The sequence below is a fragment of the Canis aureus genome, chromosome 11, assembly GCF_053574225.1.
Source record: "Canis aureus isolate CA01 chromosome 11, VMU_Caureus_v.1.0, whole genome shotgun sequence".
NCBI lineage: Eukaryota > Metazoa > Chordata > Mammalia > Carnivora > Canidae > Canis > Canis aureus.
Genome location: NC_135621.1, coordinates 3,165,357 through 3,192,525, shown reverse-complemented (window position 1 = coordinate 3,192,525; position 27,169 = coordinate 3,165,357). Strand labels below are relative to the sequence as shown.

The 27,169-nt window shown below is 42.0% G+C and overlaps 1 protein-coding gene and 1 non-coding gene across 9 annotated transcripts in view; both read right to left on the bottom strand.

The window, feature by feature from the left end:
* HSD17B6 (hydroxysteroid 17-beta dehydrogenase 6) overlaps positions 1 to 27,169 on the bottom strand; it is a 68,367-nt gene that overhangs the window by 13,723 nt on the left and 27,475 nt on the right. The window contains exons 1-2 of one of the 8 annotated variants that reach the window (XM_077913439.1): positions 26,994 to 27,052; positions 11,060 to 11,111 (exon numbers count right to left, since the gene is read on the bottom strand). The exons of 1 other annotated variant lie outside the window; for it this stretch is intronic. In XM_077913439.1, coding sequence (XP_077769565.1) covers positions 11,060 to 11,105 — 46 coding nt within the window. In that variant the 5' untranslated portion in view covers positions 11,106 to 11,111; positions 26,994 to 27,052. Of the gene's footprint in view, positions 1 to 698; positions 787 to 2,481; positions 2,604 to 2,902; positions 3,003 to 5,524; positions 6,076 to 11,059; positions 11,112 to 17,554; positions 17,638 to 26,993; positions 27,149 to 27,169 lie in introns of those variants that run through there. 6 more of the 8 variants (XM_077913443.1, XM_077913441.1, XM_077913438.1 and 3 more) reach the window with 6 other exon arrangements.
* Positions 17,180 to 17,284, bottom strand: LOC144324451 (U6 spliceosomal RNA). The gene has a single exon (XR_013389958.1). It is a non-coding gene; the product is annotated as a U6 spliceosomal RNA (small nuclear RNA).

Genomic DNA, 27,169 nt, shown 5'->3' with positions numbered 1-27,169 from the left:
AGAACACGAAGCTGTCTTATCATGTAAATGAGGTTACTTTGCAAACCACACCTAAGGATGAGGGAAGCAATAATGTGATTGGAGGGTTGGAAGGAACCCCACCCACTCCTCCACCTCTGGGAAGGGGAAAGGGGCTGGAGATTGAGTCCAATCACCAATGACCGATGATTTAAATCAATAATGCCTATGTAATGAAGCTTCCATAAAAAAGCAAAAGAATGGGGTTCAGAGAGCTTATGAATTGGTGAACACTTGGGAGATTCCGGAAGGGCTACATGCTTAGAGAGGGCATGCAAGCTCTTACCCACTCCTTGCTCTAGGCATCTCTTCCATCTAGCTGTTCCTAACTTATATCCTTTTATAATAATCCAGTAATCTAGTACATACAATATTTTTGCGAATTTTTTTTAAATTCCAGTATAGTTAACATGCAGTGTTATATTAGTTTCAGGTATACAATATGTGATTCGACAATTCTATACATCACCTGGTGCTAATCATGTTAAGTGTACTCTTTATCCTTTTCACCTATTTCACCCACCCCCACCAACCCCCCCTCTGGTGACCTTTAGTTTGTTCTCTATAGTTAAGCGTTTCTATGAGTTTGGTGAGGAACTCTAGTAAATTAATATAACTCAAAAAGGGGATCACTGGAACTTCCAATGTGTAACCAGTCGGTCAGAAGCACGGGTGCTAACCTGGCTGGTAACTGGCATCTGCAGTTGGGGGGGAGGAGGACTGTCTTGCAGGACTGAACCTTTAACCTCTGGGATTTGATGCTATCTCCTGGTAGACAGTGATGATGTGGGAAACAAAGCAGAAGGAAAATTATTAGATTTCCTTATTATTTACAATCCCTTGACAAGTCCTTGAAACAGACAGAGTGATGTGCCTCTAGGGATTCAGCTGCCTAAATGTTAGTATTTTGCTAAGAGCAAAAGGCAATCTTAGCCCAGGACCCTGAAGCCTTCTTTAACATATAAAAATCCCTTTGGAAATGTCCTTTATCTCTACCTCCCAAGATACTTGTTGGCAATCATCCCCCAGCCATTTGAACCACTGATAAGCATCTGAAGGGTCTCATGACTCAGGTTTTATCAGACAGTAATAAATGACCTTTTCCCAACAATAGATAGCCCCCTCAAGGTCCTGGAAACTTTGCTACCAAAATTCCTTAGAGACTTATGATATCCCCAGCCCCTTCCCAACTTGAGAGTATATAAACTGCCACCCCTAATAACCCCATTGCAGCTCTTTCTGTCCACAGGCCCTGCCCCTGCCCCCATGCTTTCATAAAACCACCTTTTTGCCCCAAAGGCATCTCAAGAATTCTTCCTTGGCTGTTGGCTCTGAAGCCCAACATCTTTCCTACATCAATGTCTGAATGGAGCTGAACTGGAGGACACCCAGCTGGTGTCACAGAGAATTGCTTGTCAGCGGGGACAACACCCCTCCCCCTGCCAACACACTGTAACTGGGTGCAGAGCCATGAGGGGAGTAAAACTGAAGGAGCCAGTGCGTGGGGAGAAAATAACTGACAGAGATGTTTAATGCTCCCTCCCTCTCTATACCTCTCTTCCCCTCTCCCTCTCCCTCCACCTCCCCACTCTTTCCCACCCCCAGCTTTCGGTCTTTTTCCAATCTGGGAGCTCTGAGTTCTCTAGCCCTTGCTTCCGTTCTGCCTACCTGGCACTCTCGGGTGCACTCTACGGATGGCTTCAGCCTGCCTGTTTATTCACTAAAAGAGTAATTTCCTCACGCTAATCAAAGATGAAAATCCACTTCCCCATCAGAGAGCAGCTCAGGCTGCACCGACTCCCCGGGTCCTACTCTTCAAGCACCGCATACCCAGCAGCAAGAAGACAGCTGCAGAAGAGAGATGCCAGGCCAAACAGAATCGCCAGACGCCGGCCACACCTAAACGCGAGCTAAAGATGCCCTGACTGCTTCAAATATCAAACCCCAAGTGGTCTGCCTGTTTTACAACCATCCATCTGCAAAAGCCGGGCAATCACTTAGGCTTCCGCCTTTGACCCAGGAGATTTATAGACTGATATACTATTTCTGGATTTATCAACCCTAGACAATTTCAACCGACTTCCTGTTGAGGTAAGGGGAACTTAGCTCTTTCTCACACTACATCGTCAGTCTCTCTTTCTCATCCACATGATGCTACCTGGTTAATTTTCTTTAAGGAGTTTTGAAGTGCAACTCAGAAAACACCTTCGTAAACACATGCACAACTAAGATCTAACCATTTACTCCAGGCCTAACCCCACCCCCCACCCCACCCTCGTCTTCATCAGCATTTGAAGCTGCTCTCCCACAAAGATCTTGAAAGCTGAAACTGTCCTCTCTGACTACAGCCCTTTGTATCTTTAGGGCTCTTCCCCCTTCTTCCCTCACCTCTTCCGGTCTCTTTCCTCCTACTGTGCCCTCCCTTTCCTCCGTCTCTATTATTACAGTCCTCTTAAGGCTTACCGCCTTGTTCAGTGTAGGTCCCACGGCCAGCCACTTGAGGGATGTTTTACTGGCCTCCCAAAGCCTGTACCATCTGCCTTCCCTCACTGGCGGCTGTCAAAGGGCACAAGGGAATGGCCATAAAACAAACAAGTTATTTGTTGTCAATTTGTTATCAAATCAATGATAGGCCTCCTCGGCTGGACTTTCGCTGATACAAGGCAGACCTTCTGTTTGCCTGCATCTGACCCTTCCCTCCTGTTTTCCCAATAACACCCACTCCAAATCTTCTCTAACTTTCTCAATTTCCCAACTGCCCATTCACCGGGGTTCTTCTTCCACAGATGAGCTCCCTTCTTGCCTCCGCCAAAATCCAGACCAGCTCATCCTCCTTACAATTGAACCAATGGCCGGCACAATCTAATTCATACCCACATTTTACCTCTCCTTTCAGGCTGCCACATCCACAGAGGACATCCCCACTCTAAATGTCTCTTGATTCTGTCCTCTGGGCTGCCTCTTCTGTCTTCCTTCCTCCCTGAGACCAGGCTACCCCGCTACCCTCTAAATGACCATCCTCTCTTACCTCATATGGTCAAAATATTCAAAAAGCCTATGAACAGGTCCTCTGTTGTCCCACCACCCATTGTGTTCCCCAACCCCTTGTACTCCACCTCCCACTCCCATCACTCTCCAGAAACTCAGAGCTCACCAAGAACCTGGCAGCCAATCTTCAAGACCTTTTATCTCTCCTCCTTCTCTGATATCACTGCAATAGTTAGCACTTTCCTTTTTTCTAGTAATCTTACCTGATTCTCAGATTCCAACTGGCTCTTGGGTGAAGGAGGAGGTTGCTTTCAGATCACGCCAATGCCCTTGTTGGAGACTCTCTATGGCTCCCTATCACCCACAGATACAGTCAAAACTCCTCAGCGTGGCAAATAATTACAATAGTGAACAGTAATTAAGAACTTATCTTGTTCCAGGCACTGTTCAAAGCAACACATACATATGTGATCCTCATGCGACCACCTCGTGAGGTATGTGCAATCATTATGCCCATTTTTCAGGCGAGGACACCAAGGCACAAATTAAGGCAAAAATTAAGTGCATTGTCCAAAGTCAAACAGAAAATGAGTAGTAGAGACAGGATCAAGTATTCTCTCTCCCCTAGAAGACTTCCCATGGTCTGGCCCTGGTCTACTTTTCCCATTTAAGCTCCCTGCTCTCACAGGCAGAAGCCATCACCTGCTCCATCTTAACCACCCAATTCTGGGAACATGTTCCTCCCTTGACTTCTGAGATACTCCACTCTCCTGGTTCTCCTGCTTCCATCACAGTGCTCCTTCCCTTCCTCCTCCTCTGCCCTTCCCCTTCTTCCTATGCCCTAAATGCAAAGATTCCCCAATGTTCTGTCCCAGAATCCTTCCCTGCCTGTTCCTCACTCTCTCCTGGGCAATCTTATCCCCTCTCAACTCTCACTTCCACACAACTGCTCATATCTGTATCCCCAACCTGACCATTTTCTAAGGCCCAGTCCTGTATTTCTAATTTTCTTAAGTACTCTCCAGCCCGATACTCAATATACCCAAGATAGAACTCATCATCTTCTCTCTTAAAAGTGCTTCTCCTCCAGTATTCCCAATTTCTATTTGTATTACATTTTAGCCTTAATGTGCTGACATTCTCTTCCTTGCCACATATATTCCTTGAGATGAGGCTGTAGAGTCCGGCTCTGTTGTGTCTGGAGCACCTGTTCCCTCCTATTCACTCCTATGGCTGCATCCATTGTTCAAGCCTTCAACACTTAGTGCCTCTTGCTTGCCTATCATAGACGACTTCTCGCTGTCCCCATGGTGTCAGTCCCTTCCCCTCTCATCCACATGGTGCTGTCTGGTTAACTTCCCCAAAGCACGGCTCTGCTGATGTAACTCCACGTAAAGCATTGAACCTACTAAAAATATTCTAAGTCTAAAACCTTAGTTGGGTGTACAAGGCCTTCCATGATTAGGCCTCAAACTTATCTCCCTTTCCTCCCACTCATAGAGCCTATGTTGCAACCAAACGAAAGAACTGGCTGCTCTCCACCTAGTTGTGCTCTGGTCTGTCCATGCTCTTACCACTCCTTTTCCTGTAAATGCCCTTGTTGCTCCTCTCTGCACGTCAAATACTATCTTGTCCTCCCACAATGCTCAGCAATTCATACCTCCTCCATATAAAGCTCCCTCTGAAGCATCAACCAGCAGATAGATCTGTTCTCCCATAACATCTATTCATACCTCTCCCATATAACTCATCTCTCCAACAGGACTGGTATCCCTGGTGCAGTTCTGTGAGTGATTCATCTTTATAAGTGACACAGCAGCCACCTCAGGGCTTTCGTCCAGTATGTAATTGAATTGAATAAACAATTACCACTTCTGGAAGAGCCTGTTTGTTTTTTTGTGTTTTGTTTAAGATTTTATTTATTTATTCATGAGAGACACAGAGAGAGAGAGAGAGGCAGGGACACAGGCAGAGGGAGAAGCAGGTGCTCCCTGCGGGGAGCCCGATGTGGGGCTTGATCCCCGGACCCAGGATCTGGGATCATGCCCTGAACTGAAGGCTGACGCTCAACTGCTGAGCCACCCAGGTGCCCCAGCCTGTTGTTTTCGGCACAATTGAAAAACAATGCCACTGCACCTAATTGATCGGCTATAATTATATGTCATGTATCCCCTGCAGTATTTTTGTTTTTCTTTTTTTTTTTTTAATTTTTTTTAAGATGTATTTATGATAGACAGAGAGAGAGAAAGAGGCAGAGACACAGGAGGAGGGAGAAGCAGGCTCCATGCCAGGAGCTCGACATGGGACTCGATCCTGGAACTCCAGGATCGCGCCTTGGGCCAAAGGCAGGCGCTAAACCGCTGAGCTACCCAGGGATCCTTTTTGTTTTTCTTAAAGGCCGCAATGGTAATACATAGTGTTTCTACAGGCTTTTCCCCTCTGTAGATAGTTAGAAAGTATCTAACTCCACAAAGACGCATGGAAGCAAATGTAATAAGCCAAGACTCTCCTACTCAACCTGACCACTCTGCCAGGAACTGGGCTTGTCCAAAGCCTTGTCCAGTCTTCGGCTGTTCCATTTTCATCATTCCTCACTCACACTCAGTTGCTTTTCAAACCATACAGCTTCTTCTTCTTTTTTTTTTTTTTTTTTTTTTTTTGGTGCATTTTATATCTTTATTTGATAGTCGGCAGTTGGTTAGTTCTCATCCACATTAACTGTCTGTAGATTTTTGAAAGTGATGACGGATACATAGTTAACCAACATATAGGGCTATTTTGGTCAATCTTCATCCTCATTATGTTTTCTGGACAACCACACAAACAGATACAAAATGGAACATTCCTCCTTATTCCTTTGGCCTAGAGAGCTTTGTTGAGCCTGATGTCCATGCACACATCTGGAGTTCCCATCTTCTTCATGGCAATATTTTGGATCTCTTTGAGTACCAGAGGCGATGCTTCTTGAAACTCACTCAGTGGATGTGCTAGTGAAGGTCGACGGTGTGTTCTCTGGTCACTACCATGTTGAGAGCACAACAGTCCTTCTTTGTGGGAGCCACTCTGCTAGGTCCTGGTTGGAAAGGAAACCACATTCTACAAATTCTCTACTACTATTTCTTACTCCTCTGCTCTTCCTGACACTCTACCTTTGAAGGTATTTTTCCCTTCACTCTTCTCACCCAGCTAATCTGTCTCCCAGCTTACAGTTCATTCTACACATCACTGCTGGGTTCATTTTTCTCAGGCCCAGCCTCAGTCATGTTATTCCCCTTCAGCAGTCCCCAGTGGCCCACCAGACAAAGTATAAACCTCACCAGATGATTTCAGGCCCTGGACCTAAAGTCCAACCTACTAATGTCAGTCTGCGGTTCTTAAAAAGAAAACTACAAACCCAAAATGGAGTCACTTAACATAAAAGTATATATATGTGCATAAGTATATAAAGTATGCCTACACACAATGGAATAGTGGCCATCAAAAAGAATGAAATCTTTTTTTTTTACAATGGCATGGATGGAACTAGAAGGAAATAAGTCAGTCAGAGAAAGACAAATGCCATATGATTTTACTCATATGTGGAATTTAAGAAACAAAACAGGAGTGCCTGGGTGTCTCAGTCCATTAAGCATCTGCCCTCAGCTCAGGTCATGATCTCAAGGTCCTGGGATCAAGCCCCACATTGGGTTCCCTGCTCAGTGGGGAGTCTGTTTCTCGTCTCCCTCTGTACCTTCTTCCAGCCTATGCTTTCTCTCTTTCTTTCAAATAAATAAATAATTTTTTAAAAAGTAAAAAAAAGAAACAAAACAGATGAACATAAGGGATGGGAAGGAAGAAGAAAATAAGACAAAAACAGAGAGGGAGGCAAACCACAAGAGACTCCTAACTATTGAAAACAAATTGAGGGTTGCCAGAGGGCAGGTAGGTGGGGGGACAGTGTAACCAGGTGATGGGCCTTAAGGAGAACATGCAATGTAATGAGCACTGGGTATTGTATGAAACTGATGAATCACTGAATTCTACCTCTGAAACTAATAATACAGTATATGTTAATCAAATGGAATTTAAATTTAAAAAAATTTTAAAGGATGATTTCCTTAGATTATTGGTCTGTTTTTTGTTTTGTTTTGTTTTTTGGTCTGTTCTTAATAAAAACCCGATAAAAGGGGTTTTTCTTTACCTTTAATGTAATCTGCCTAGAAAAACAAAGATTCTACATTTTGTCTTTATCGGATCTTTAATTACTCAGAAGAAAAAAGCTGAGTCTGGGATCCCTGGGTGGCACAGCAGTTTGGAGCCTGCCTTTGGCCCAGGGCGCGATCCTGGAGATCCGGGATCGAATCCCACGTCGGGCTCCCGGTGCATGGAGCCTGCTTCTCCCTCTGCCTGTGTCTCTGACTCTCTCTCTCTCACTGTGTGCCTATCATGAATAAATAAAAAAAAATTAAAAAAAAAAAAGCTGAGTTTAATATTAAAAGAGCTAAGGGGGTCCCTGGGTGGCTCATGCATTAAGTGCTTGCCTTCGGCTCAGGTCATGATCCCAGGTCCTGGGACTGAGCCCTGTGTAGAATTCCCTGCTCAGTGGGGAGCCTGCTTCTCCACTCCCTCTGCCCTTCCCACAGTTCATGCTCTATCTCAAATAAATAAATTAAATCTTTTTTTTTTAATTAAATCTTTAAAAAAAAAAAAAAGGTGGGGGGCAGCCCCGGTGGCGCAGCAGTTTAGCGCTGCCTGCAGCCCAGGGCATGATCCTGGAGACCCGGGATCGAGTCCCACGTCAGGCTCTCTGTGTGGTGCCTGCTTCTCCCTCTGCCTGTGTCTCTGCCTCTCTCTCTCTCTGCCTCCATGAATAAGTAAAATAAAATCTTAAATTAAAAAAAAAAAAAAAGAGCTAAGGCTTTTTACAACTATTTAACTTTCTGTATTGGCCCATAAAGTCTTAATGTCACTTCGGTTAAATGGATAACTAAGTACTGTTTCGCGGTGACCTATGATCCTATTTGACCAAGTATTTTAAAGCCCCTTTAGTATCTTTTGATAATTTTCCCAGAATCAAATTCTAAATGAAGTCTTTTGATCACAAACTAACTTTTAAGTTTTCCTGAGGGTTCCTGGAACATTTCAAAAGATTTGATCTCCTCATAAAAGAGAGATATGAAACTAATTAGGCTTATTTGGTATGTTATATTTCATGGGAAACATTATAAAATAAGTGATGCTAACCCTTCGTCGATTATATTTATGTAGATATACATTATGAAAATGAGTGTTCTACAAATTGTATGAAACCTAGAAATTTGAGAAGTCCTAGTATATGCTATCACTTGTAATTCTAGTTATCATCTTGTCAATGACATAGTAATGAACTCTAATTAGACCTTAATGACTTAAATTTTTTTATTTTATTTAAATTCAATTCATTAACATATAGTGTATTATTAGTTCAGTGATTTATCAGGTATATAAAACACCCAATGCTCATTACATCACATGTCCTCCTTAATGTTTATCATCCAGTTACCCCATCCCCCCACCCCACCCCTCCAGCATCCCTGTTTGTTTCTTATGATTAAGAATCTCTTGGGGTTTTTTTTAGATTTTATTTATTTATTCATGAGAGATACAGAGAGAGGCAGAGACACTGGCAGAGGGAGAAGGAGAAGCAGGCTCCCTGCAAGGAGCCCGATGTGGGACCCAATCCCGGATCCTGGGATCATGCCCTGAACCAAAGGCAGAGGCTTAACTGCTGAGCCACCCAGGCATCCCTGATTAAGAATCTCTTATGATTTGTCTCCCTCTCTGATTTCGTCTTATTTTTCCCTCCCTTCCCCATGATCCTCTGTTTGGTTTCTTAAATTCCACATATGAGTGAAATCATATAACTGTCTTTTTCTGATTTACTTATTTCACTTAGCATAATATCCTCTAGTTCCATCCACATCATTGCAAATGGTAAGACTTTTTTTTTTTTTAAAGATTTAGGGGATCCCTGGATGGCTCAGTGGTTTAGCGCCTGCCTTCAGCCCAGGGCGTGATCCTGGAGACCCAGGATTGAGTCCCATGTCGGGCTCCCTGCATGGAGCCTGCTTCTCCCTCTGCCTGTGTCTCTGCTTCTCTCTCTCTCTCTCTGTGTCTCATGAATAAATAAATAAAATCTTTTTAAAAAATATTTATTTATTCATGAGACACAGAGAGAGAGAGAGAGAGAGAGGCAGAGACACAGGCAGAGGGAGAAGCAGGCTCCATGCAGGGAGCCTGATGTAGGACTCGATCCCGGGACCCTGGGATCACGCCCTGAGCCAGGTAGATGCTCAACTGCTGAGCTACCTAGATGTCCCGGTAAGATTTCATTTTTGATGGCTGAGTAATATTCCATTGACTATATATACCCCATCTTCTTTGTCCATTCATCTGTCAATGGACATCTGGGCTCTTTCCATAATTTGGCTATTGTTAACCATGACCTTTTTAAGCCATTTACAAACAGTTACTGCTTTACTCAGATGTCTTTACAAAAGCTTCCAGCAAATGTTTCATCTTCAGAGAAATTCATGGAAAGGAATCTGACAAGTACTCTAGAATACAGATTTCTGATAACTTTCAGATCATACAACTGAACTGAGTAAGAATTTCCAAAACTGGTGGGAAAACTGGATTTAAACAGAACAAGAATTAGAATTAATAACATGGGACTAATGAACTAAAGAAGATTATTATAATTTTTATGACTCTTGTTTAAAACATCACTCATTCTCTAAAATTTTGCTTTTTCGTATTTTAGGAAAACTTCTCTTTTTCTTGTAACTTACCAAAAATTTGGTAAGATATAGAAATTTACTTTCTCTCCCTACCTAATCCCTCCATAGTTCAAAAACTCTTGAGTATTCTTTTTATGACAAAATAGTCATTTACATAAATTCAGTGAAAATCTGTTCTCCTTTTAACAGGACACAAGTAGAAAGACTGGTTGTATTACCAAAGCTTTGACTAGAACATCCTATTTTTTTTAAAGATTTTTATTCATTTATTTGAGAGAGAGAGAGAGAGCATAAGCGGGGGACAGAGGGAGAGAGAGAAAGAGACTCCCTGCTGAGCAGGAACCCCCCCCCTCCCCCGCTCCAGGATCATGACCTGAGCCAAAGGCAGATACTTAAATGACTGAGTCACCCAGGTGCTTCAGAATATCATATCTTAAAGAGATGGGCCTAGACTCAGATATGATTAGACTTTTTAAAAAAGATTTTATTTATTTATTTGACATAAAGAACACAGGCAGGGGGAGGAATGGGCAGAGGGAGAGGGAGAAGCCGGGCCCCTGATGCAAGGCTCGATCTCAAGACCCTGGGATCATGACCTGAGCCAAAGGCAGACGCTTAACCAACTGAGCCACCCAGGGGCCCATGACTAGACACTTTTTGTTTAGCTTCCAATTTTCTTCCATCCTTCTGATTTGGAACAGGTAAGAGCAAAGACTGCCTTTTGAATCTCCTTGGAAGTGACTTTACCAGGTCTTCTTCATTACTTAAAGGGCAGCCAGATTTCAGGGACTTAAACCTTGAAAATGCATCCACAGCTGAAGAAGGCCCCACTTACATCTGGTCCTACACAAGCAGTGGAGACTTCCAAATGAAAGTGAATAGGAAAATAAGCTGACATTGAGATAGACTGCTTCTCTCCTAAGACATCAGATCAAGACTTCATACTTTAACTAAATATGAAATGCTTTCTTCTTCCCTTTCTTTCCTCTGGTGCTGACCTGGAAAGGCCATGGCTAGGAGTGGAAATCTTCACCTTTCAGACTACTGGATTTGTCATCAAATCTTCTATCTGTCCATTAACAATGCCACGTTACTGGCATTGGTTTGTGCCTTCTCAGAGTTTGCCTCTGTCTGTGGTGATTACCATTCCCCTTGAGTCTATGAATGGCTAAATAGCGTAGCTGGGCGATGCCTCTTAGGGTTTCTAACTGTGTCCCTAATTTTTCACAAGTGAAATAAGACATCTCAATGATCGGTTTCCCTGGATTGACATTATTAAGTTAGAAAAAACCTACCAGGAGGCATTCGTGACTCAGGATTCACTTTCTTTGTCAGAGTCATACTTCCCTGATTAGGAGTAAAAGTAAATGAGAATATGATCAGAAACTTCTCCTTAACTCTTGAAGATATTGCAAAATTTTGCTAAAACAACAGCTGTCCAACAAGGATCCTTAGACTCTCAAAGTTGTTCTTCATAATAAGATAGTCCTTGATTATCTGTTAGCTGAACAAGGTGTCTCTGTTGTGGCTAACACCACATGTGATATCTAGATTAACACTTGTGGGAAAGCTAAAACTCAACTACATAAGATCACTGAATAAGCCACTTGACTTAAAAAGGTGACTCCTTCCATAAAGTCTTTGTTTGACTTACTTGATTTTGATTGGTTTGGGTCCCAGGGACTATGGCTTCAAAGTACACTTCAAACATTGGAAATTATCCTCCTTAAAATAATTATAATAATCTCCCTAGGGATCCCTGGGTGGCGCAGCGGTTTGGCGCCTGCCTTTGGCCCAGGGCGCGATCCTGGAGACCCGGGATCGAATCCCACATCGGGCTCCCGGTGCATGGAGCCTGCTTCTCCCTCTGCCTGTGTCTCTGCCTCTCTCTCTCTCTCTCTCTCTCTCTCTCTGTGACTATCATAAATAAATAAATTTAAAAAAAAATAAAAAAAAATAATAAACCCCCCTAATCTTCCCCCTAAGGGAAAGCAACCTTGCCTAGAATAATCCTTTTCTTTTGTTAATAATTTTCTTGCCCTACCCTCCTTCTATAAAAACCTTCCGTTGTGTACAACTCCTCTGAGCTCCCCTCTACTTGCTAGATGGGAGGATGCCTGACTCATGAATCATTTAATAAAGCCAATTAAATCTTCAAATTTACTCAGTTGAATTTTGTTTTTTTAACAGCTGTGAAAAACTGCAGAATAGTAGTTGAGGGTGGCGCTAATGCCTTAAATTTTTATCACATCTCAAAAAACAATTTTTTTAAATCACATTTCTCACTTAAACTCAAAGTCTGATCAAAAGGGGGGAACGTTAAAAAGAAAACCTCAGGCCCCAAATGGAGTCACTTATGTTAAGATCCCATGTCAGTAAACCATGATTTAATACTGAAGCTAACTACAGTTTCAACCTCCCGAGGAATGCAACCTTTAACCAGCCAAAATGGAATTTCCTGGTCAACACTAGGAGATAATCTCCCATAGACCCTTTCTCCCTTAGGAGGGCAACCTTGCCTAAAGAATGCATTCCTTGCTAAAAAATTTCTTCTTAAAAACCTTTCCTTTTCCAAGCTCAGTGCAGCTCCCCTCTACTTGCTAAATGGGATACTGCCTGATTCATGAATTATTTAATAAAGTCAATTAGATCCTCAAATTTACTCTGTTGAATTTTGTTTTTTAACAGTCAAGTTGAAAAACTCAGTTTCTCCCTCTGGGGTTTTGCTCTTGCCATTTCCTCTACTTATTCACTGAAACAGACATTTATTAAATACCAACTCTGTGCCAAACCCTGGGTAAGGACTGAGGGCACTGAGTAGAACAGTGCCAACCCTTAAGAAACTCACAAAACAAGTAGGGGATATAGAAATAGAAATAAATCACTAAGAAAATGTGGAGAGGACAGGAAGAGAAAGCACCTATTTTTGCCAAAGGTGTAAGGGCAGAGGTAGTGTTAGAAGTGAACAGAAGCTCAGCACACTAAGCAGAATGACAAGAAGTATACCCCAGGCAGCAGGAACAGGAAATGAGAAGGCAGAGAAGTTTGTAAGGCTGGAGATGATGCTAGAAAAATAGTAGGGACCTGATCAGGAAAGCCCTTAATTGGCATGCTTAAAAAATGTAGACTGTGTCCTACATTTTTTCATTCATTCATCTAATAAACATTTATTGAGCACCCACTATGTGCCAGGTACTGTATTAAGTGCTCACCCCTCATTCATTGCTGATGAAAATGTAAAATGGTGCAGTTGCTTTGGCACCTTGAAAACATTATACTCAGTGGAAGAAGTCAGTTGCAAAAGACTATATATTGCATGATTCAATTTATATGAAATTTCTAGAATAGACAAATCTATAGAGACAAAGAGTAGATGAGTAGTTACCTAGGGTTGGGCTGAAGGAGTTGAGGGAAAATGGGGAGTGACTGTGAAAGAGAGTAATAAACATATTCTAAAATTTATTTTGGTTATGATCACACAACTCTGTGAATATATTAAGAGTGACTGAATTGTAAACTTTAAATGTGTGAACTGTGTATGTGACTTAGATCTCAATAAAGCTTTTAAAAAAGTAAAATAAACAATAGACATAATAAATAGGTTAGAAGAGGATATGCACTTTGGAAAAAAGAAAAAGAGCAGAATAAGGGGGATCGAGAAGGCTGGAGAGAGGATAGTTTATAGCATTTAGTTGTCAGAGTAGGCCTCAAGGAGAAAGCAACATCTGAACAAAGATATACAGGAGATGAAAGAGTTAACCATTCAGTGGATCTGAAGAGGAAGGGAGCAATTAGAAATATAAGAGGCAGATGCCCTAGGACCTAGTGATTAGATGGGGGAGTCCTAGGATGATTTCCATTTTCAAATCCTTGAGATGCAAGCATGGTCAATATATATAGAAAATCCTGGGGGATCCCTGGGTGGCTCAGCGGTCGAGTGCTTGCCTTCAGTCCAGGGCACGATCCTGGAGTCCCAGGATCGAGTCCTGCATCAGGCTCCCTGCATGGAGCCTGCTTCTCCCTCTGCCTGTGCCTCTGCCTCTCCCTCTCTGTGTCTCTCATGAATAAATAAATAAAATCTTTTTTAAAAAATTCCAATGGTATTTTTCACAGAAGTAGAAAAAACAATCCTAAAATTTTTAGGGAAGCAAAAGAGACCCTAATAGCCAAATTAATACTGAGAAAGAAGAACAAAGCTGGAGGCATCACACTTCCTGATTCCAAACTATACTACAAAGCTACAGTAATCAAAGAAGTATGTTACTGGCATAAAAACACACAGAGACCAAGGAAACAGAATCAAGAGCCCAGAAACAAACCCACATATACACAGTCAACATATATATAGGATCCAAAAAGACAAGAAATAGTAAGTGTTGGAAAGGATGGGGAACAACCTGAAGGAAGCTGGAAAGAGAGAACAGAAAGCCTGAGTGAAGTCTCAGGGAGATGAGCAACAGTGGGGCCGGGTTCTGCTTAGTGTCTTCACTGAGCTACGTCCTTGGGCTGGAGATGCTGGAGTCCAAACATGACTCTGCAGGGAACACCTACAGAGCCTTTTCTTTACCAACAGTGCAGTCATTGGCCTGTTCTGTCTTGGGGACTTGGTCCTGAGACTATCCACATAAACGACAGAGGTCATCTGGCCATTTCCCAGCCTGAGATCTCCTTCCTCTTCTCCCCATTTAGAGTGAGCTCTTCTCCCAGAGAAGGTTATTTATATTTTTGGGTGGGGCAATGTAAGTATAAGGAAAAAAGGGAAAAGCTAGCAGAAGAGGAAACAAAGGTATAAAAGGATGTAGGGAAGTGGGACATGTCCAGGGGCTCCAAGAAGAAGTAGAGATGGTCTAATCTACACCTAAGCACCCACTAGGTTGTCCCTCCATTGTTCCTCTCTCCCCATTACCAGTCTCCAGATCCCACCCTTCAGCCCAGGTCTTAGTGACAGGGCTCCTTTGAAGCCCCATGAATTATCTCTCCAGTTGTCTTGGAATCTAGGACAACCACAGGGTCCCTAGCCACTGGCATGGATATTAAAAATGTAAGTATCAATCGCGCCCCTGATTGGTTTCTCTACAACCAGAAAACCCTAAAGAAACTAGCAGCGATACTCTTATATCTATCCCTCAGTAGAGCAACCATAAAAACCTGATACAGATGTGAGAAGGAGGGAAGACTAGCAATCCTCAATGTTAGGCTCCCTGCTGTGTGGGCTTCCCTACCTAGCCATTGTGCTTGCTGTGTTCTGAAAACTCTCACATCCCAACCTGGCGATGTTTCAAGCTTCCATGATGTCCCTCTTCAGCAACAGTGCAGAATGTATTCCATTTGTCAGAACATTTTTGGGGGGAGCCTGTTAGTTGATACCAGTGAGACTACCTGCTAATTCCCTGCCTACTTTTCCTTTTCTTCCTTTCTAAGAATCTTTCTGCATGAGTTCCCCTGCCCCCAACCCTAATTTTGTGGATATCATAAAGTCTTGAGCCTGGATGGTGAGACCAGATTACCTGGGTCCAAATTCAGGCTTTACTTGTTTTGTGACCTTGGGTAAGTGAATTAACCTCTCTATACCTGGATGCTCATTTTCAAAATGGGAAAACGACAGCTCAGTGATTTGTTGAGTTAAATGAGTTAACACACATAAAACAGTATAAAATTATTAGATATTATTAGCACTATTTTGGTTGTTGTTGTTTTATCGGTGCCATTCTACACCTTTCTCTATGAGTCCTACCTCTTCCTTCAGGCTTTAACAGAAGGAAATTTCACCATGAGAACTCAAACTACCTGGTGCATTCAGCTACCATTTTTTCACAGTACACGAAACTCCATGTGTTGCAACTTCCTTCATCATTTCTACCAGCCCTTTATCCCCATACTAGACAATGCCAGTTCACCCTGACTTTCTTCAATCTCAAGCGGAGGACATATCTCTCTGCAATACGGTGCACAGCAAAATAAGGAGTAGCCTTTATTCCCTCCTTTCAAATCTTCAGACCTGGGTTTGTCTATAGACACCTATCAGTCTAGTCCCTGATGCTATGATGTGTCTATAATCACCACATGGAATCATGGACTGATCCACCACAACATTCTTTCTTCCCATGTTGGACATACAGACTAGGTGGTGCTCAAGTCAATAACTGTTTATCATAATCCGATGTCACTGTGCACCCACTATAATGTTTTAACTGAAAAAAAAAAGCTGACAATGTCAAGTGCTGACAAGAATATGGATCAATCATTTCCATTCAAAGAGCTGATTCAATCAATCTGAAAAAATGGTTTGTCCTTATTTACCAAAAATAAAGATCCACCTTCCCTATACTAATTGATTCCACTTTTAGGTACATTATAACAATGACAACAAAATATGTGCACATGTGCATCATAAGATGTGTTCATAGCAGCATTATCTGCAATAGCCAAAAGCTGAAAACAACCAAATATGTAACAACAGTTAAGTAAGTTGAAATATGTTCATACAATGTAATGCTATATAGTGACAAAAATGAACTACAGCTACACAATTAGATGTATGAATCTCACAAACTTAATACAAAGAGGCAAAATTAATCTATCTTGCTGCAAATCAGATTCCTGATTACCCATGGGGAGGTGGGTGGTGTGAAAGATGGAGCGAGGTTTTACGGGTTGTCTGTGGTGCTGGTAATGTTCTATTTCTTGGCCTGTGTGGCTGTAATAGAAGTATTAATTTTGTAAAAATTCACTGAATTGTCCACTTATGACCTGCATCTTTTTGACTCAAATTAGATAAATAAAATTACTTCTTTGGTTTAAAAAAAAAAAGTCTGAAGAAAATTGCCTCTGCATTTGCTTATGAAATTCTTATCCACTTGATGAGATGAGCACTGGGTGTTATATGTTGGCAAATTGAATTTAAATAAAAAATATTTTTAAAAATTCTTATCAAGAACAGCATGCATCTGTACACTATGCAAGACCCCACATAATAAATGCTGTCATGCATTTACTACCAGGAGAGACTTTGTCTTTTCTAAGTAAAGAGTATGCTACTGATTATTTTTAAACTACTTAGTTTTTCATATTATCTTAGAAGTTCAAAGCCAGGGATCCCTGGGTGGCGCAGCGGTTTAGCACCTGCCTTTGGCCCAGGGTGCGATCCTGGAGACCCGGGATTGAATCCCACGTCGGGCTCCCAGTGCATGGAGCCTGCTTCTCCCTCTGCCTGTGTCTCTGCCTCTCTATCTCTCTCTGTGTGTGTGTGAGACTATCATAAATAAATAAAAATTAAAAAAAAAAGTTCAAAGCCAAATTTAATTAATGATCAATCAGAGTAATTCTCTTAGCCTTTGTCGACAGCACTTTTTCTTCTCTCTTCTATCACTTTAATTTTCTATTTCTTTTTTGTACTCCACTGGCTATTTATTTTTTAAAACATGGCACACTTCACGAATTTGCGTGTCATCCTTGTGCAGGGGCCATGCTAATCTTCCCTATCACTCCAATTTTAGTATGTGTGCTGCCAAAGCGAGCACTCAATTTGCATTTTAATATCCCTAAGTGTATATATGTCTTTCACTTTAGGTTACCTCAAACTCTTTTTGAAGATGCTGCATCTGTCCAAGAATAAAATTTTAAAAGATTCTCCAATCTCAGCCTCATTCCAAAAACTGACTTCACTCTGCCAAGGGGAAAAAATAAGCAAATACTCCAACAACTGATGCCTTGGACAGGCATTTTTTTAATATCACACTTCATTTCATATCAGTATATAAGATTCCACAAAGAGAAAGGAGAAATGTTACCTGAAGAATTCTTGTTTGGGAATATATGTCAGATTTCAAATACTCCTTGTTTAACTGCCTTTGGAATTTTACTTCTCTGTTTCCTACAGAATTAGAAATTTAACAAGTGGGAAAGAATAATGGGATGATTAAACCGTGTTTACTGGACAAGTGAGAAGAAAGAAAGAAAGAAAGAAAAAGAAAAAAAGAAAGAAAGAAAGAAAAAGAAAGAAAGAAAGAAAGGGAAAGAAAGAAAGAAAGAAAGAAAGAAAGAAAGAAAGAAAGAAAGAAAGAAAGAAAGAAAGAAAGAAAAGAACGAAAGAAAGAATAAATTTACCACTCCCACTACAAAGGGCTTGCTAGAAATGGGAGAAAGGGTGGCTTTGGGGTGGGGGAGTGGGGATTGGCTAAGGCAAGACCCAAACTAGACTGTCAAGCTTCAGCAACACAATTCTCTTGATTTAATTAGAGAAGGCTCCTTTTGCTTACCCACAGTTTCATGAACTTACCTCACAGCTACCAGTATTAACTATGAAAGAGTTGATTTTCCCCACTGTCAAGAATCTTAATTTATAGAACATACCCAGGAGCTCTTATTTGCAAGGATAAAATCACCCCCAACTTTTTTTTTCACCCCCAACTTTTAAACAATACTTTCCCAAACTCCAAAGGACTGAATATTTTTTTAATATTTTATTTATTTATTCATGAGAGACACACTGAGAGAGGCAGAGACACAGGCAGAGGGAGAAGCAGGCTCCCTACGGAGAGTCTGATACAGAACTCGATCCCAGGACCCCGGGATCACAACCTGAGCCAAAGGCAGATGCTCAACCACTGAGCCACTCAGGTGCCCCAAGAGTAAAGATTTAAAAAGCAGAAAGAATAATGCTGATGAAATGTCTTTCAGGAATGAAAGCTGAAAGATCTTTGCAGAAAATAAAAAAAATCATTATCAAGACCTCTCTCCACACAGACCTTATCTCCTCCCTGTCTCCAACCCAGCACACACACACATATACACACACAGCTTAGGAAAAGTCTAGTCTTGGAGACTTGAGAGGACTTCCTGAATCCCCACGGGGAGTGGCCCCCTCCCACCCCAGTGCTGCCCACCCTCCACCTTATACACTGCTTTCACAACGTCTCCCTCTTGTGGGAAGAGCCGGGACCACTCCACTATTTGAGCTAAGCTTGCAGTTCTCAAGGATGACCAGTGTCATCCTTGCTCAGCTGGACACGCAGTTCTCAAGGATGACCAGTGTCATCCTTGCTCATCTGTTATAACCAAAACAAAAAGCAGAAAGAAAAGAGCTGCCCTGGCTAACCAGAGCATTTCCCATACTCTTCAGTCCTCCATCCTCCAATTTAAGCTGGAATACTACAGTGCAAACCCCTGCTGGAGTAAGGAGTAAGGAGGCTGGCTAATTTTACCAGAGCCCACAAGCCTGCCAACCTGAGATTAGCTGCTTCACACTTGGGATCTAAGCCTTCAAGTAGTCAGACACCTTTCCAAAGAGCTGCAGCTGCTTAGTCTCAGGCCCTGCAGCCAGGATATGTGCCTTTGTGCGTGTGTGTGTGTGTGTGTGTGTGTTAATAACAGCTTTATTGAGACAAAGTTCACACACCATACACTTCACCCTTTCAAAGTATACAGTTTGGTAGGTTTTAGTATATTCACAGGGCATCTCATTTCAGAACACTTTCTTCACCCCAAAAAGAAACCCTGTACTCCTTAGCAATCACCCTTCTTTCTTACCCTAGCCCTAGGCAACCACTAGTCTACTTTCCACGTCCATGGATTTGCCTATTCTGAAAATGTCACATACATGGAATTACACGATACATGGCCCTTTATGACTGGCTCCTTTCATGTAGAATGGTTTCAAGCTTCTTCCACACAGTAGTGTGTATCAGTATGCAGTACTGTAATTTGTTAAGAAATATACATTTGGTCTTTCAGATGACCAAAAACATATTTTTCATAAATGTTTGGTCTTCGTCAATGTTTCTGGCTCACGGGTCCCAAAGCCCTTAGAATTTCCTGAGGGATGAGAGCAACGGGAGCATCTTTCCTTACATTGTTTGGCCTTTTCTCCTCAGTCCCTGAAATCACTTCAGAGTCAAGAAGGTAAAGTGGGTATACTGTTATTCCTAACAACCCCCTTTCTACCACAACTGGGTTAATGTTAATGCGGTGATTTTTGAAAAGCACTTCATTGGCTGCCAGGGGAGCCAACCAGGAGTAGAAGGTTGGGATTTTTTCAGTCCCACTCCCAGACCTTCAGGGAGAAAGAAGGGGCCAGAGATAGTTTAATCACCAAAGGTCAACGATTTAATTGATTGTGCCTATATAATGAAGCTGCCGTAAAACCCAAAAAGGGCAAGGTTCAGGGAGTTTCCAGGTTGGTGAACACATGTAGATTCGATTCAGGAAGAATCTGGAGAGGGCATGGAAGCTCCATGCCCTTTCCCACGTACCTTGCCTTATGTATCTCTTCATCTGGCTATTGATTCATATCCTTTGTAATAAATTGGTAATCTAGTGAGTAAATGGGTTTCCTGAGGTCTGTGAGCAGCTCTAGAAAATTAATCAAACCCAAGGAGCGATCTGTGGGACACTGATTTGTAGCCAGTTGGTCAGAAGCACGAGTGACAAGCTGGGCTTGCAATCAGCATCTGAAGCGGGGCAGTCTTAAGTGATTGAACCCTTAACCTACAGAATCTGATGCTACCTCCAGGTAGATAGTGTCGTAATGGAGTTGAATTGTAGGACACCCAGCTAGTGTCTAAAGAATTGGTTTGGATATGTGGGAAACACTCTGTACCAACATTGGAATGGGAATCAGCATCCTCTCACAACTCTCCTCCCTTGGCTCTTATGAAATCACCCTCTCCCAGCTCTTTTCTGCTTCTATTCCTATTCATTCACATTGTCTTTTGCTGGCTCCTCTTCCTTTTCCAAGTTTCTAAAGTCAGTATCTTTAAGAGTTCTATCCTGGCCTTTCTTCTCTTCTCATTGAACACATCCTCAGTAATCATCGCCTTCAACTCTGATCTTCAGTCCGGATGACTCCTGAGATTTAGCTCCTCAAATCCAAATGCCTGCTAGACATCTTCCACTGGGTTCACCGATACATTCCATAAACAGAGTTCCTATTGTGAGCTAGGGATTAGAGGTGAGTAAGTAGACATGATATTTGAAATCTTAGAATTTACAATCTAAGCAGAAAAAACAGACATTCAATATATAATCCCACAAATAAATATATCATTACATACTGATGGGAACTATGAAAGAAAAGCACAGGGTGCTTAGGGAGTATCACAGCAGTAACTCAACTTTCCAAAACTGTAATAATGATGCTTCGTTGCAATCTGGTCCTCCTCATTTCCTTTTTCTTTTCTTTTCTTTTTTTTTTTTTAAGATTTTGTTTTATTTATTTATTCATGAGAGAGAGAGAGAGGCAGAGACACAGGCAGAGGGAGAAGTAGGCTCCATGCAGGGAGCCCAACGTGGGGCTTGATCCTGGGTCTCCAGGATCACGCCCTGGGCTGCAGGCAGCGCTAAACCGCTGCGCCACTGGGGCTGCCCTGGTCCTCCTCATTTTCATCTTATTTCCTATCCCTAAATCTAATCCACTCAACAAATGTAATGAGTTCACACTAGGTGCCAGACAACCCCCTTCTCTCCAGCTGATCGAGCCTGAAGCCTGAGAAATCATCCTAGACCACTTCCTCACTCCCACACCCAATCAATATTAATTCTACCACCTTAAGTCAGTTATGTCCACCCAATCCCCTCCATCTACACTTTACTGTCTTAGTTCAGGCCCCAAGTATTTGTCACCTGGATTCCAGCAACAGTTTCTGGGGACTGCTCTGCCTCTGGTTGCTCTCTCCCCTCCTATCTGCCCTCCTCAGAGCTCCAGAATTTATTTCTAAAACACAACTTTGTTTATGCCTCTCTCCTGCTTAAAAGACTTCCAAGGCTCCCCACTGTCTTCCCACCAATCCAAATTCCTGTGGAAGAACAAGGCTTGATGTGTTTCCATTTGAATCTGTCATCCTTTATTTTATGCAGTCTGCGAAGAGAAAGCTAGACCCAAAGAGTACGTAGCTTCATGACTAACATGAAAACCTACACAATATGCACACTGGCGGATTACTTATCAAAAAACTGATGGGTTAATTTACAGTTTAGATGAAAAAAATCAATTTTATATATGAAATCCAGTGTAGAGATTAAAAAAAAACCTGCATGTTTAATATGTTATATCGGCTTTGTGGTCATCATTTGCTTTGTAGTTAGAAGAAGCATCCATGTGATATTAAACTAAAACTTTGCTCTTAAACAATTATGAAGGTTCTCTTTATTATTTTTCAGTAGTTCATGATAACAAGAGACAAAATCTATCATAATTAAACTTAAATATGACCTTGGCCACAACTAGATAAGTCTCTATTATGATCTTGCATCATCAGAACACATTCTCTAAACTTCTTTTTACCTTATTAAAGAGGAAAACAACTGGTGCAGAGGTATTTCTTTTTTTTTTTTAATTTTTATTTATGGGACACCTGGATGGCTCAGCAGTTGATCGTCTGCCTTAGACTCAGGGCGTGATCCCATCTGGGGACCAAGTCCTGCACTGGGCTCCCTGTGAGAAGCCTGCTTCTCCCTCTACTTAGGTCTCTGCCTCTGTGTCTCTCATGAATAAATAAAATCTTTTAAAAAAGAAGAGGAAGGGTAATGACGACTTCTCCTTTAAAATGTATTTATTTATTTGACAGAGGGAGAGAGAGCACAAGCAGGGGAAGCAGCAGAGGGAGAGGGAGAAGCAGGCTCTCCACTGAACAGGGAGCCTAACTCTGGAGCTCGATCCCAAGAACCCGGGATCATGACCTGAGCCAAAGGCAGATGCTCAACCAACTGAGCCACTCAGGTGCCCCGAGTATTTCAAATGTTCAACTTACTCATTTCAACAAGATTATTTACTCTAGGGACACCTGGATAACTCAGCGGTTGAGCGTCTGCCTTCAGCTCAGGCCGTGATCCCGAGTTCCGGGATCAAGTCCCACTTTGGGCTCCATGCATAGAGCCTGCTTCTCCCTCTGCCTGTCTCTGCCTCTTTCTCTCTGTGTCTCTCATGAATAAATAAAATAAAATCTTTAAGAAAAAAAAGATTATTTACTCTAAGACGGCTCATCAAATTTTAATATGATCAATATTTTATCTTAATTTTAACCAAAGCAGAATAAAAACAAAAGATAAATCATTTCTATTTCCACATGCAATGCTCTAGCTATGGCTTGCCTCTTAGCTCCACCTCTCATCAGGCCTTCCCTTCAAGTCTGAGTCTGAGCTCTGTCCATATGGAACTCAAGCAGTTTCTGGAAAGTGCCACGCCATTTACAATTTTGTGCCTGTGTTCCCTGTACCAATCCTACCCAATTCTTAAGGAAAATGCTGATACCTATAGACAGCTGGGTTATAAATACACCTATAACACTTCATTACATTTTTTTTTAATTTTTATTTATTTATGATAGTCACACACAGAGAGAGAGGTGCAGAGACACAGGCAGAGGGAGAAGCAGGCTCCATGCACCAGGAGCCCGACGTGGGATTCGATCCCGGGTCTCCAGGATCGCGCCCTGGGCCAAAGGCAGGCGCCAAACCGCTGTGCCACCCAGGGATCCCTCATTACATTTTTTGATTTGTGTTTATTGCCCCTATTAGGTTATAACTTTCTCAGAAACAAAAACTATGTCATTAATTTTTTTCGCCCTACAATCTAGCTAAGTGCTCAACACAAATGTTCATTAACTATCTGTGGATCTATCAATCAAATAGATCATCCTTTATATGTTAAAAACATCCGAAATAACAAGAGTCGAACTAGAAAGGAAGTCATGAAGTAGGTGTCCAAGTCTGCAAATAATTTGCGGAGACCTAGGATTGATGGATTACCCAAAGAGGATGATGGTAGATGTATGTAGTAAAAGAAAACAGGATGGCAGACGGTTTATGGCTTGAAGGACAAAGGGGTTTTGCACCTTCGTGGATGAAAGCACAAGGGGAAACCAACTGAATGGCAATACTGCCTCCCAGTGGCACCTAAAATAACAGCCTCTAAAGCAGGGCACTTTTACAGAATAACAACTTTCTGATAGAGTGTGGTTGTGGCCTAAGAACTGTGCTAGGGACTTCTCACTTTATTTCACTTAATTCTGACAACAACTCCTTGTAGAGACACAACATGTAGCTTAGCAGTTAAATGCAGAGAGCTTTCTGGCTTTCCCAACATACTAGGTGGTGTGACCTCGGACCAAGAATTTAAGTTCTCTGCATATTTCCCCATCTATAAAATAGGATAATACTACTATCTACCACATAGGGTTCTTATGAGGGATAAATTTTTTAAAGTAGGCTCTATGCCGAGCGTGGCTCAATGAGCCTGAACTCATGACCCTGAAATCAAGACCTGAACTGGGATCAAAGTCAGACTCTCAATGGACTAAGATATCCAGGTGCCCCAATTAAGTTCTTTTTTTTTTTTGTTTTTAACAATCCTATACATTACTCAGTGGTCACCATAGTAAGTGTAGTCACCGTCTGTCTCCAAACAGTGTTATTACAATCTTATTCACTATTGGGACGCCTGGGTGGCTCAGTGGTTGAGCATCTGCCTTTGGCCCAGGGCATGATCCCGGAGTCCTGGGATCGAGTCCCGCATCGGGCTCCCTGCATGGAGCCTGCTTCTCCCTCTGCCTGTGCCTCTGCCTCTCTCTCTCTCTCTGTATCTCTCATGAATAAATAAATAAAATCTTTTTTAAAAATCTTATTCACTATATTCCCTATGTTGTACTTTTCATTTCTGTGACTTCTTTATTTTATAACTGAAGTTAATACTTCCTAATCCCCTTTATCCATTTCACCCATCCCCCTACCCACCTCACCTCCAGCAACCACTATTTGGTCTCTGTATTTAAGAGTCTGGGTTTTTTTTGTTTGTCTCTTCGTTTTGTTTCTTAGATTCCACATATGAGTTAAATAATAAGGTATTTGTCTTTCTCTGTCTCACTTATTTCACTTAACATAATAGTCTCTAGGTCCGTTCCTGTTGTTGCAAATGTCAAGACCTCACTCTCTTTTATGGCTGAGTAATATTCCTCTGTGTGTGTTTGAGGGGGTGAGGTGATATCACATCTTTGTCCATTCATCTATTTTAGATACTTGGCTTGCCTACATATCTTTGCTACTGTAAATAATCTACAATAAACATAGGGGTGCACATATCTTTTCTAATTAGTGCTTCCATTTTCTTTGAGTAAATACCCAATCATAGAATTACTTGATCATAGGGTATTTCAATTTTAATTTTTTGAGGAAAGTCCATACTGTTTTCCACCAATTTACATTTCCACCAATAGTCCACAAGGGTTCTTTTTCCTCCACATCCTCACCAACACCTGTTATTTCTTGTCCTTTTAATTTTACCCTTTCTGACAGGTGTAAGGGAGAAAAATAAATTCTCAAAAGGGTATTTGACAGCATAGCGAATGCTATATAAATAGTAGCTATTATTATTCCCTTTTTCTGATGAGAAAATCAATGTTAAATAAATTGAGTACACAGTAGTAACTTAAAAAAATATAACTTCCTGGGATCCCTGGGTGGCGCAGCGGTTTGGCGCCTGCCTTTGGCCCAGATCGAATCCCACGTCAGGCTCCCGGTGCATGGAGCCTGCTTCTCCCTCTGCCTGTGTCTCTGCCTCTCTCTCTCTCTCTCTGTGTGTGACTATCATAAATAAATAAAAATTTAAATATATATATATAACTTCCTTTGCTTTTTTCCCTTACATCTTAGCTCTCTCAGGTGTTGTGCTCCTTAGTGGTTCTGAAATTCAAACAGGGGACTCTCAAATATTCCAAAGAAGTCAGTTCCTAAAGGCAGCAATGCAAAAACTGAGAAACCTCCATTAAAAAGTCCAGAGGGAGGGGAAGCCTGAGTGGCTCAACGCTTGAGTGTCTGTCTTTGGCTCAGGTGGTGATCAGGAGTCCTGGGATTGAGTCCCATGTTGGGCTCCCCTCTGCCTATGTCTCTGTCTCTCTCTGTGTGTCTCTTATGAGTTAATAAATAGAATATTAAAAAAAAAAAAAGTCCAGAGAGAGACGGCTCTGGAAAAGAGCACTCCCCATGGCACTCTTGCCTTTCTTATTAGAGAGAAGATCTTCCCAGTAACAAAATTCACCCTACTCAAAACAAGATGCATAAGGATTGTGAAAATCAACTAAGTTTGTGCACAAAATTAGATTTCAAGGAATATTCAAATAAGTATGATCTGCCCAGAGTCTATTTTTGACCACTTTGCCCACAGAAGCTAAAAGACTGTGATCATTTTCGAGATTAGGCTAATAGAGACTCTATTCTCTCCTTGTTCTTCTACTGTTACTGCAAACATAAAATTCATGAAAATGATGGTTTTCAAGTAACATACTTTGTAATTATAGACTTCCCACCCCACTCCACATTTGCAATGAGGTGTATCTTTACCAGGTAAGATTGATTTGCAGATCGGCACGTTAGTAGCAGACTCCTTTCAAAGCTCTCCATGATTCTGCAATATTTCTCTAATTCAGATTTTAGGATTCCTGGGTGTTCTATTTGAGAGACTGAGTATACAAACAGTGGCCATATGTAAAGACAGAAGTTTGAGGAACCCTGGCTGGCTCAGGTGGAAGAGCATGCAACTCAGGGTTGGGAGTTCAAGCCCTATGTTGGGTGTAGAGTTTACTTAAAAACAGAACCCTGACCTACAACCTGAAGAAGCCAACCCAGGAAACCAATCCCCCTATCTATAATAAACACCTCAGGAAGCCAGCCTGCTGTAAGTTAGACTTGCAGAAGTCAGATCACTGTCTGTAGTAATAGTCCAGGAAGCCAAACAATAGCCCCTATAACAACTGGCCCCAAATGGCCAGCCCTTGATTAATAAATACCAGCTTCCCTAAATTTTGTGGCCACTTCCAATTTAGGACCAACCAGATAAAGTCAAATATGTGTCCCTACTCCTGGATAGCCCAACTACAGCTTTCCCATTGCAAACAGCCTTGAATCGAGGTATACCTGAAACCTCCCCTCCCCCCACTGTAAAGCTTTCCCTTGCCTCTGCCCGCCTTTGAGTCTTTGCCAAAACTCCAGTGTCTGCAGCTGACCCCTTGCCATATAGCAAACTCTGAGTAAATAGGCTTTGATTTTCTTATTTGCTTGGTCTTCGTTTATTTCCACATATTAGACCTAGTAATTCTATGAAGAATTAATTTCCAAACCCTCTTTAAAAGATACTGGCTTACACTGTTTAAATGCGTTATTTCTGAAACATTCATAAAGTTAGCGGGGAACATCATTTCTTACTTCATCTTAGCACCTACTTCCAGAAGCCCAAGGGCTCACCTTTCTGCACGGGATCCCTCCCGGAACGGAAGCGGCTTTCCTCTGCCCACCAGAGCAGCCGAGTTTAGCGAGGCAGCTGATTCGCTGAGATCCCGCCGCGCCCAGGCCAACCCCCAAGAGGGAACTACAATTCCCAGAGGCCCTTGCAGAGGCCGGGGCGTGGGCACAGCGCGCCT